Raw genomic sequence first — 12,887 nt, forward strand, 5'->3', positions numbered from 1 at the left:
CATAATAACAAACTGGTGTTGATTTCCTCTTGCAATCTTAAGTGAGTGCACATAACACTTGCCCATCTCCCATTTTGCTTGATTGGTCTATCCTTGCATAGAAACACTTCAGTTTAAAAATGAAAGGTATCCAAATTCTAGTTCCTGGAGAAAATGAGTTTTTTGTAGAACTCAGGATATTGCTTCTGCCTCACAATAAAGTAGCAGACAAGTTATACATGAGAAAACATTGCATGCAGCTGTAATTCAGAGCACAGCAGCTGGCAAGTTATATTTTTATCTCTTCATTTAGCCCATATATGGGGCTAAACTAAAGCAGTTTGCTCTCTCACCCCATGACTACTCTCCAGATGAGCAGGCGAATCAGGGAGAGAAGCCCTGTGGGTTGAATTATAAATGGATTTCATGAAATAACAAAACTAATGCAAACACCAAGTTTATAACTTAACACAACCTATTCTGCAGGAGCAGCAGGCCAAGAAGGAAGACCCCCAGTAAACAGAACTTTTCAGTTTCAGCATACCTCCCCTTTTACAAGAAGCATGAGGTAAGGGGTGTGGGTTACACCTGGAGCCAGCTTTCCTCAGCTGCCCTCCCTTCAGCTCCCAGCTGACTCAGGGCTCCTAGCAGCCTCCTGGCTTCCATGGCTGCACTAGGATTCTGTCCCAGGGGAACCAGGACATCCTTGAGACCCATCTACATGCCTGTTGATGCTCAAGCATCCAGAAACCATGCATAGGCTTCTCATGAGCTCTGACACAATTTCTCAATTGCTGTGAAGCTGTATTGAGACAATGATGATTTCCTGTCAAAACAATGGTTTGCGACAGGAATGACATTGACACAGCAGGGAAGAGAGACCAGAAGTAACTTGAGTTTCCAACACAGACCAAGTTTTTTCTTTATAAGATGAAAATACATAAAAAAGAAAAGGCTCCTAAAGTCTCCAAATGAGTTTAGGAAAGAATGTATGAAGCAGCTTCCTCCCAATTAATGGTCAGAGACCTAAACAGATGAAGAATTTAGAAGTGATTAAAAACGAACAGCAAAAATGACAAGTAAAAGAACAAATCTGTACCCCATTCTAGCACACTGATTTGAGTGTACCTGTCCCAAGCAAATCATGACTTTTCTTGTTGTTCAGTCAAACACGACATCCCACCTACTTATGCCTCCACGTCCTTTCTCATTGCACACAGACTTCATCAGGGGAATCTCAGATTAACCAAGCGAAAGGCCAGTGCTTACAAAGATCTCCTAACTATTGTTCAGAGAAAACAAGTTACTTGCATCATTCCCCAAATGCAATAAACTTTAAGCTGGCTGAATTCTCCCTGAGGACCAGCACCAGATGTGCTATATCTCGAGATGCCAGGTTCCACCCCCTAGGGAATCGGCAACCAGAGTGTTTTTCCCTGAGTTGTAATTACTGTAGCAGGAAGAAGGGTTGGATGTGTCAAGGTGGCAATCCCCATGTTAAAGGAATCCTAGGTCACTTAAATCCTTGAAGAGAACAATTAAGACTTTAATTCTGACTATGCAAGCTGCGAGAGAATATGGAACAGAGGTTAGCAGCATTAAGTACTTCCACCTGCTCATCTCCCCACAGTGAAACAGGCTGAATGCCAAGCAGCAATCCTCAAACAAGCTGCAGCTTCTCCCTTCAGCTTTACCAATTCTGTCATATGACCATGTTAGATGAGCCACTAAGGGAACAGCAGGCAGTCTCTTCAAGCCCCCAAAAATAGGAGGGTGGTTTGGAGTTTGGGGTTTTTTTGTTAGGTTTTTTTTCCCTTCCATTCAGTGATTCCAACTCATCATCCTGCTTACAGAAGGAAACCAGCAAGTTTCCAAGAGCTCTCTTGACCACCGGTTTTAATCACTCACCTGCAGACATTCCAGCCTTTACCAATCTCAGATCTTCAGATAGTGGGGAAAGAGGAAAAAAAAAAAAAAAAAAAAAAAAGAAAAAAAAAAGCCACAAAACAATGCACATGATCCCCACCTAGAAGAGCTTTCATGATGAGAAGAAACACTACCATTAGAGGAGAAGGCTACAACATGCAAAAATTGTAAAATTAAGACTGCAGAAGGTAGAGGTAATGCATGTTTAAAGATTTATGTTAACAAAACTGATCAGGCATACAATTTTGGTTAGAAAATTATTCATTGTTCTGTCTTTAAGGGACTCTTTATTACCATTCTGTTAGTTTGCAGCTTCATTTCTCTCTAAGGAAACACCAGAAAGAGTAATACAATGAAGTTAAGCAGGTTTATTACCAGGTTATTTTAAAAGCACAGGAAAAGATTACTCTGAGATGCTTCTTGTGTAAAACACCCAGGATGCCGTTAGAGACACCATTTCTGTAACCCTGTCACCTGTTCTCAGATGAAAAGTTGAAGTTCACAGATTTTAGGGCATGCTTCTGTAACAACATAAAAAATGAATCCAGCTATACTGAATTCCAGCCCCATACCTGGAGACTTTAAAATTTTCCTCCTTAAAATTATGTATCTAGATCTACCATCAGCAGTGAAATTCTTCATAATGAGTAGGGTTTTTTTCAGAAACAGTAAGTAATTCAGTAACACAACCATTAGAATGAAAGGAAAAAAAAACAGCAGGAGAAAATGGGCTAGTCAAGTTTTTAAGCACACAAGAACACTCATACATATTATATACACACCCAGATACACATATGTGGAACACTGCATCCCCTCTTTCCTCCTCAATATCTCACTCTTCCACACATACATCCTTCAGCATAAATTAGCCAGGACCTTGTAAGAGATTACTTCTGCCTGGGCCAGCTCTTCTGTGAACTACAAGCAAATCCATCTCTGCTCCAAGGAACTGAGCAGCTACCAGTCCCTAAGTAAAATCCAGATATTTTCCAGTTCTCTCGCTCAAACTAAACTGCTTCGCTTTCCACAAATGTCTTGAAGGCTCTTTAAAACACTAAGTTTTGCAAACAGCAGGATGATCTCAGCATCAACAGGCATCTAACAAAGGGATTTTGTCACAACCATCCAGGATTCCTTCAAGTAGAAGCATTACCACCCCCCACTCCTTTCAAACCTGTTGTTTTCCATAGAGGCAGAGGAAGGGAAGTTCAAAACTAGCCAGGATAACTCCATGGCCAACTCTCTGCCCATTAAACTAAAATTCAAAATCTTCCTACCTAATCATTTAATTTTTCATCTGCAGTCAGATGAGATGATAATGATGAGTGGAATGACCATAGCCATAAAAACATTTCAGAGAGAAAATGAACCATAACCTGAACCATATTTTTGGCAACAACCTGGCTTTGAACAGACAGAAATTCCTCTGAAAATATTACCCATTTGTAGAACTTGTTTATCAAAGTTTATCAGACAAGTAAGATCTGGCAGCAGTCTATCAATACACTTCTTAAGAGTCACTCATGGCATTTGAAGCTCAAACTGTATGGATTAGTTCTGCACACAAGCTCCAGAGCTCTCTTCAGTTATTTGCAACTCTTACAGAACACCTGCAGATAATGGTTTATTTACTGCAAATATCAACCAGCCCTCACTCAAATGTTTGCCAGTATGTATGCATTTCTCCCAATGTTACCAACAGCTACAATGTTCACAGAAAGTAAGTTTAGAGGGCTCTTAAGAGTTACTCTTTCTGAGAACGCGTTTTTTAGCACTTAAACACCTGTTTAAGAACATGCATAACACTCAACTTTATCCAGACAGCAAAAACATTCTATTAAACTTAGACAGAAGAGAATTCCTTTCATTAGATAGGATTTCTTTTACTCAGCTATGAAAGGTGCAGATAATGTATAGACTTTTTTTAAATAATCAACCACAGCTGGGCAGACCTTGAAAGTGGAAAATGCTAAGTGCAATGCGTAGAGAAAATAGGTAACTTGGTGGCTGTGGATGACCTTCCTTAAATAGCAGAGAACTGATAAGTAAGACATACTTTATTTGAAATTACTAGTTGTGCAAAATAAAGCCTCCAAAGCTCCTTTAAGTTATATGAACAATATATGTAGTGATCGATATACACCTGAGATTGGATAATTTATGACTCAGCGGTATAAGGTGACTTAAGAGACCCAAAATCACCTTTACTATCATGTGTAACAAGCCATTTCCAAAAAAAAGTATTAATAAATGTTTGATGAAACACATTTAGTGCAACAATATGGTGAAATTAAAGCCAACAGACCAACAAAGCAACCTAAAGAAAGGGCAACAGGTAACCTCTGGCATCACCATCACAAAACACTGCCAAGTCAAGATGTCAATGTAAATAACTGATGATTCTCTCAGATGAAATTCAAGCCAACAGGTGTCCTGTATGAAGGACAGAACCACAAAACTGAGAGCACTGCACTTTCACAGGACACAAGGCAAAACTGAAAATCGAGATAAATCATAGATGCTGTGTTAGCAGGAACTTACTATTGTATTTGCTGTCAGGACTGTCTAATGCAATAGCAATAAACCTCTGTACTGTGAAATGACCATTCTGTAGCTGGTTCTGTTGTGGGGAATGATGGTGGAGTTAGCAGGAAGAGCCAGCAGATCAATGCCTGGCTCCGAGCCTGGTGCTACCAGCAGGGCTTTGGGTTCTTTTGGGTTCTACTTCATTTACAAGACAAGCCTGCTGGCCAGGGACAGGAAAAGCTCATTTTGCAAGTGGAAAAGGGCTCTAGGACAAGAGCTAGCAGGGCTCACTGAGAGAGCTTCAAACTAGTTTTGGAGGGGGGGGGGAATGTCATTAGGGTGCTGGAGAGACAGTAGGGTGTAGTAGCACAGAAATTGTGGGGCAGTGTACTTGGATCTTTGAGGACCACAGACCAAAAACCCCTCAAGGATGAGAACTACACATGCAACTCCCTCTCTAAAATGCTCCTCCACCAGTGCCCACAGCCCAGGGAATAACCAGGAGGAACTGGAAATACGTATGTGGTCACAGGTCTGTGACCTCATTGCAGTTACTGAGACATGACTGAAGCTCTGTCCTCTTCTAAAAAGATGGGCCAACAAACCAAGGTGCTGGAGAGAGAGCAACTGGTGTCTGTCGAGCCCTCCCTGGGAGCAAAGAGCAAGTTGAGACCTGGAGGGTAAAGATGAAGGGGCAGACTAATATGAGTAACACTGCTGTGGGCATTTTTTACAGACTATCTGATCAGGGTGGAGAAGTTCATGAGGTCTTCTACAGACACCTGAGTGCCACCTTGCAGCCACAGGCCTTGGTTCTCATGGGGGACTTCAATCACACACACACACACAGAATTATCATGGTTGGAAAAAAAGTCTGAGATCACCATGTCCAATGAGCATTCCCCCCGTCAAAAAAAATAAAATTCACCATCCCAGTAGGGCATGTCCAGAATCGCCACATTTGCACTGGTTTTGAATACTTCCAGACATAGCAACAACACAACCTTGGACAGCCTATTCCAATGCCTGATTGCTTTTTCAATAAAGAAATTATTTACTGAAATTCTTTACTGAATTCAGATATTAATCTAGCCTCTGGTGTAACTTCAGTCCATTTCCTCTGGTCCCATCATTATTTACTTGGGAGAAGATATCATCCTGATTATCTGCTGAAAAGGTCACACAGCCAGTCCAGAAGGTTTCTCCAGTGTCCTTATCTGTTTGACTCAGGTGGTGGAAAAGTCACCAAGGAGAGGTGTAAAATGAAGACTGCAAAAGGTAGAGGTAATGCATGTTTAAAGATTTATGTTAACAAAACTGATCAGGCATACAATTTTGGTTAAAAAATTATTCATTGTTCTATCTTTATGGGACTCTATTACCATACCAGTTCTTCTCGTGATCACTACTGGACCTAGCACTGAGAAAGAGGAACTGGTGGAGGACACTAAAGTTAGGGACAGCCTTGGCAGTAGAGATCATGAGAAGATAAGAGTTCAGGATCATGGGTAGCATGCACAAAATAAGACATAGGACTGCAGCCTTGGACTTCAGGAGGGCTAACTTTGACCTCTTCAAGAACTTGCTTGAAGAAATCCCATGGATTAGGGCTCTGGAAGGCAGAGGGGCCCAAGAGAGTTGGTTGATATTCAAGCACTTCCTCCAAGGGCAGGATCAGTATATCCCAAAGAGCAAGAAATCAAGCAAGGGAAACAGGAGACCTGCATGGCTGTGCAGGGAGCTTCTGAAAAACTTCAAGTGGAAGAAGGAAATTGACAGAACATGGAAAAAGGGACTGATCACTTGGGAAGATTACAAGAACGCTGCCCAAGTATGCACGGAGGAAACAAGCTGACATGTCCTTGGAATTAAATCTGGCAAGGGACATCAAGGTCAACAGGAAGAGTTTCTTTAACTATACCAGAGGCAAAAGGAAGACTTAAGAGAAAAAATGTGGGTCCACTGCTGGACGAGCCAGGTGCCATGGTGTCAGCAGATGCAGAAAATGTGGAGTCACTGAACGACTTCTTTGCTTCAGTCTTTACTGCTCAAGACAGCCTTCAGGAGTCCCAGACTTTGGTGGTATCAGAGAAATTTGGACAAAGGAAGACTCTCCCTTGGTTGAGGAGAATGCTTAGAGATCAACTAATCAAACTGGATTTATACAAGTCCTAGTGGGATACACTGCTGAGCAGCTCTCCATCATCTTTGAAAGGTCCCAGAGAACAGGTGAGAACTGCAGGAAAGACAATGTCAATCCAGTCTTCAAAAACAGCAAGAAAGACCCAGGAAACTACAGGCTGATCAGCCTCACCTCCATCCCTGGAAAGATGATGCAAAAGCCCATTCTGGGCATCATCTCAAAGCACATGGAGGATAAGAAGGTTATCAGAAGTACATGGATTCCTCAAGAAGTCATGTCTGACTAATAAAATAGCCTTCTACAATGGCATGACTGGATGGCCAGATGAGGGAACGGCAGGGTATGCTGTCTGTCTTTATTTCAGCAAGACTTTTGACACCATCTCCCACAGCATCCTCACAGGCAAGCTTAGGAAGTGTGTGTCAGATGAATGGACAGTGGGGTGGATTGAAAGCTGGCCCAGAGATAGAGCTTGGAGGGTGAGTAGTAACACAGAGCCTAGCTGGAGGGCAGTAAAAAGGGGTTTCTTCAGCAGTAAGTACTGGGTCCAGTTCTGTTCAACATACCTAGCAATGACCTGAGAGATCCCTTGCAATCTCTGACATTCTGTGAATCAGAGTCAAGAAATTCCTACTCCCAACAGACTGTCCCCTTTACCTCACCTAATACAAAACACTCATATAAACTATTTATTGGTTTAAAAATGGTTTCACAGAATCCAAGATGATCCAGTCCAACCTTTAACTAACACCACAGTCAACTAATAAACCATGTCCTTAAGGACAAAGTCCAAATGCCTTTTAAATGCCTCCAGGGATGGTGACTCCACCAGTGTCCTGGGCCATTCCAATGCCTGACAAGCCTCTCAGTGAAAAAATATTTCCTATTTATTCCATTTATATTTTAGTTATATATTTCAGTTGATTTAGCCTTTACATTATCCAGAGCAAATGAACCAATTCAAATCAAGTACACGCCAATTTACTGGCATCCCTGCAAAAGTTGTCCGTAGATTTAACATCAAGACAAAATGACACCTTACAACTGCCTGTGTTGACAGGTACAGAATGAGTCAAGCAAGAATAAAGGAAACAACAGCTAAATTAAAAATCCTGCTTATTACGCAAACCCTCAACACCCTAACCAACTCATCACCCACCCTTCATACACTTTGGAGCATCTCTGTAGAATTTTGTGGTTTAACAGATCATAGCATACTGAAACGGTTTTAGTTGGAAGGAACCTTAAATCTCATCCAGTTCCACCCTCCCTGCATGGGCAGGGACACCTCCTACCAGACCAGGTTGCTCAAAGCCCCATCCAACCTGGCCTTCAACACTTCCAAGGAGGGGCATCCACACTTCCCTGGGCAACCTGTTCCAGTGTCTCACCATCCTTACACTGAAAAGTTTATGTCCAACCTACATCTACCCTCTTCCAGTTTAAAACCATAATCCCTTGTCTTATCACTACATGCCCTTGTAAAACATCCCTCCCCAGCTCTCTTGTAGGTCCCTTTCAAATACAGGCAGCCACTATAGGGTTTGCCTGGAGTCTTCTGCTCTCCAGGCTGAACAACCCCAACTCTCAGCCTGGCTTCATAAGAGAGCTGCTCCAGGCCTCTGGTCATCTTCATGGCCTCTTCTGGACTCACACCAACAGCTCCATGTCCTTTTTGTTTTGGGGGCTCCAGAGCTGAACACAGTTCTCCAGACGAGGTCTCACAAGAGCAGAGAGAGTCGAGGAGCAGAATCCCCTCCCTTGGCCTGCTGGCCATGCTTCTTTTGATGCAGCCCAGGATATGGTTGGCTTTCTGGGATGCAAGCACACACTGCTGGCTCATCTTGACCTTCTTATCAACCAGCACCGCCCAAGTCCTTCAGAGCTGTTCTCAGCCCATTCTCTGCCCAACCTGTATTTGTGCTTTATAAGCAGAAACTACAGAGATAAAATGCTGGTGGGCTCTGTATTCTGATTTTAATGAGAGCGAAGGAACCAGAATTGTTAGTCCATAAACTACTAAAAAACATCTATACTGAACAATACTTTGTGGAACATATTTACCATTTTCTCTCCTCCTCTCACCACAACTGTTTAATCAACAAAAATGTCAGGAACTGCTCAAAATATCCTTTTTCTTGAGACTTCCCATGGTCTAGCAATTGGGGTAGGACTCACTAGAAGTATTTTTTCTAGTTCAAAAGTCCCAGCTGTGGACTATCAGGAGAACACCCATCTTTCATTTCTTTAGAAAGTCTCAAGCATCCAAACAGGATAAGGCTTTAGCCAGCCATTGTCCCCAGCCAATATCCTAATTATTTGCTCCTGCCCTACAAAATTTGCAGTGTTGTTGGATGCTTCTTTTTGAAAGCAATATAGTGAAAAAGGAAAATAATCGACATGCCTCATAATGCTGACTGCATTGTGCATAGCAGAGTTGGAACATTGCTAGCCAGTGCTGTAAATTGTGAAGGGATGCTTATTTCTACTGTCATTCTTCCCTTGAGACTCAGGTTGAGTCCTTCACAAAGGTCTTGAGAAGAAAATAACAGCTACTGCCTTCCAGTGCTCTCAGAGCTTTTTTTTTTTTTCATAGAAAATGAAAAAAAAAAAAAAAAATTAAAATTATAGAATCGTTTGGATTGGAAGGGACCTTAAAGATCAAGTTCTAACCCTCCTGACAAGGGCCTCCCACCAGCCCAGGTTGCTCAGGGCCCTATCCAACCTGGCCTTCAGCTCTGCCAGGGATGGGGCAGCCACAGCTTCCCTGGGCAACCTGTGCCAGGGTCTCACCAACCTCACAGTAATGAATTTCTATCTAATGTCCAACCTAAATTTCCCCGCTTCAGGTTTTAACCCGTTCCCCTTGTCCTCTCCCTATCTCCCCAATGCACAAAGCCCTCCCCCAGCTTTCTTGGAGCCCCTTCAGATATTGGGAGGTTGCTCTGAGCTCACCTGGGAGCCTCCTCTTCTCCAGGCTGAACAACCCCAATCCCTCAGCCTGGCTTCCCAGGGAGGTGCTCAGCCCTCTGAGCATTTCAGTGGCTCCTCTGGACACCTTCCAGGAGCTCTGTGTCCTTCTGATGTTGGGTTCTGCAGAACTGGACACAGAACTCCAGGTGGGGTCTGAGCAGAGCAGAGGGGGAGAATCCCCTCCCTTGAGCACTGTCTGTGCTGCTGTTGGTGCAGCCCAGGACATGGCTGGATGAGCCATAACCTCTCCCATACAAAATTGTGACCCTAAAAAACCCAAACATTTTGTATGTTCAATAGCTCTTGAACTAAAGACATAATGAAAAATTAGAAGGATTTCTTAGAATGAGGAGCAATAAAGTTACACAGAATAGCTTTTTTTCTAAGAAGCAATTTAAAGCTAGTTATTGTTTTCTATCTCAAGAGGGCAGGTTGCTTTCATACAATAGAGTATGCATACAAAAAATACTGATCTAACATTAAACTAAACCTTGCCATTAAATCTCCTTCTGAGCATCAGAAAGAGTGAAGTTTCTTTCTGCTCTGTCAAAAAAAAAAAAAAAAAAAAAAAAAAAAAAGAGAGAAAACCACTTTTAACAATATATTCATACAGGAACACGTTACAACCATCTTGTTCCTGAATACTTTGCACAGGCAAAAGATTCCTCCCTTCAAGGAAGTAACAAATGCAACAATCACTTTGTCTTGCTTCAGTGAAAGGAGTCAAGTATAACCTATATTTAAAACAGGTTTACCATTATTTCAAGCCACATAAATAAAACCACTCCTGATACCACCACAGATAGAGCAAGAATTTAACTCCACAGCAAAATTATTTCACAGACAAAGGATCTATTATAACATTCCAAACTTCACAAATGCTTTAACACTGCGGAAGTTCCAGCATATCTCCAGTCGTGCAGGGATGTACCTACATATTTGTAAGATAGCACATTAAAATACTCTGAAGAGGTATAAATCCCTTAAAGTCATGCATTTCCTTGCAGACTGGGAGTTCTCAGGAATGGAACTTAAGCCATGGAGAGTCTCTCACAATACATCCATGTTCCATGTTCCTTCTAGATGGACAGAACAAGCCACGCTTCAGGTCATCTGAACTACTTTATAAAATGAGGCAGTATGTATAGAGAAGGTGCACCCTGAAATAAGAAGGGCATCTTTTCCACAGATTTCTGACAGAGTAAGTAATAAATAATACACACCTGCACAGAGCTCCAACTAAAAATATAGAATGATGATGCCAGCAGAAAGTGGTCAGGTTTTGTTTTTTGTTTTTTCTCTAAACATCAGTTCTAATAATTACAGACCGTTTTAAAAGGTGGGTGGCCTAATGAGAGGCCCTGAGGTGATGTTCTGACAGCCTTGGTCACCCAACCGAGTCTTCTAAGCTACCCAGGAAATTGCAAGAACTCAGCTTCAGCTAGTTGATGCATTGGGCAGAGCAGAGGCAGCAGCAACGAAGAGAAAGTCTTACACATGCAGCCCTAACTCCTCATCTCCAGCGGTACGAAGTCGAGACTCTGGTCCCTCTCTCCACGGATGCTGCAGGCAGAGTGCCGGCTCCGTTTATTTGTGCTTTCATGGGATCAGCCCGTCCACTCAAAAACGGGATTGCGAAGGGAAAGCAAAGGGCAGGCTCCGTGCCTGGGGCGGAGCGTGGGTCAGCGAGGGGCCCAGCGCTCTGCCGGCACCGGCAGACGGGCTCCAGATCCGGCCATGCCCGCTAGGCTGGCCCCGGACCGAGCACCGGTACCCCGACCCGAGCCGACCCCCGCCCGGCGCTGTCCCCCGCCAGGCCGGCCGGTTCCTCCCGCCGCTGCACCGCCCCAGCCGCCCGCCCACGGCCTCCCCACGCAGCTGGGGACACAAACACCAGCCATACCCCCACCCGACCCGCAGCCCCGCCAGGAGCCCGAGGAGCAATTGTCCCCTCTCCAGACCCCAGGGAAATCCCTGCATGGGATTACGGAAGGGCAGGAATGGGGCCGGGCCGGGGGTGGGGGGGCGACTTCGTCTCTTTTTGCAACTGTTCCGAGTTTAACCTGAGCCACCCCCGAGGCGAAACTACGTCATTCCCGCGGCGGGGCATGTCCCGAGGGAAGGGGGAAGAGACAGAGCGAGAGGCCTCCCCTTCCTGTGCCCCCCTGTAGCAGAAAAGAGGGGCGAGAGAGAACTGTTTGTGGGGGCTGGGTAGCGGGGAGACGACGCACGCAGCCTCCCGTTCTCCTTCCCCGTCCCGTCTCGTCCATGTGCGCGTCCTTCTCCTCCGCCACCCCCCGCCGGGGCAGCCTGGCCCGCGCTCCCCGCTCCACCGGACACCGCTCCCGCCCTCCACCTCCTCCCCGCCGCCGCGGCCCCCGCAGCCCTCCCGGCGGACAGGGGTGGGGGGGGGGGGAAAGTTTGCCCAAGTCCGACAACAAAAGGGACAGCGGCGCTCGCCTCCCAGCCGACCCGCGGCAACCTTACCTCCGGCCGAGCCCGGCTCGCACCGCAGCACCGAGGCGGCCAGGAGCCGCAGCAGCAGCAGTGGGAGCGGCGGGGCCGCCGCCTCCATGTTGTGCTGCCGCAGCAGCTGCCGGAGCCCACGGAGCGTCTCAGGCGGGCTCCATACTCGGGGCGCTGCGCTCGCCTGGGAGGGAGGCGGGGAAGTGGGGAGGTGCTGAAGCCGACCCTCCTCCTCAAGCCTGCCGCTAGGGAGGGGGTTGGGATCGTCCGGTCGCACCCGCAGTCTGGGGAGGAGCCGAGGGCCCAGAGTCCCGTCGCAGCGTACCCCAGGCGTGGGTACACCTGGCCGCGGAGAGGGGGCAGGGGGTGAGATTATAGGGTTGTCTTTACGTTTTTTCCTCTCGTATTTTCCTTCGAAACCAGCTAAGAAGGTCGGAGGAGATCTTCACTGGGCTGTTCAAAAAGCAAGCTTTCTTTTCTGGATTGGGAAGTTAGATGTGTGGATGCCCGCCCCTTTTTCTGTCGCCAGGGTGAAGGGCGGTTGATTTCTTCCCAGATGGAGATGGCTTTTGCCTTCCTCCGGCCCACCAAAACCAACGTTTTGCAAAGCCACTATCTCTACCTAGCATTACTTTCCGAAGGAAGGCCAATTTAACAACAAGCTCTTGTTGCCTTTCTCCCCTGTTAAACATGCCACCTGCTCATGTCAACACTAAGAGGAAAAGGACAGAAATGCTGTCCTGTGACATGAGGCCTTTTCCCTGCTGGGGACAGGCTGCAGAGGGCTGAAACATTCTGCACCTTTTCCACTATCTGTTTATTTTGTCCGGTACTGCCCCCACCTCCCTGGCAGTGATAAAAAGAAACAGCAAAA

The 12,887-nt window shown here is 45.3% G+C and overlaps 1 protein-coding gene across 1 annotated transcript in view; it reads right to left on the reverse strand.

Moving 5' to 3' along the window:
- LOC103530464 (low-density lipoprotein receptor-related protein 5) overlaps positions 1-12,306 on the reverse strand; it is a 140,361-nt gene extending 128,055 nt beyond the window's left edge. Inside the window, 1 exon segment of the mRNA XM_030451247.1 lies at positions 12,035-12,306. Coding sequence (XP_030307107.1) covers positions 12,035-12,122 — 88 coding nt within the window. The 5' untranslated portion in view covers positions 12,123-12,306.
- Positions 12,307-12,887: the final 581 nt, after the last annotated feature.

This window comes from Calypte anna, chromosome 5 (assembly GCF_003957555.1).
Source record: "Calypte anna isolate BGI_N300 chromosome 5, bCalAnn1_v1.p, whole genome shotgun sequence".
Classification (NCBI taxonomy): Eukaryota; Metazoa; Chordata; class Aves; order Apodiformes; family Trochilidae; genus Calypte; species Calypte anna.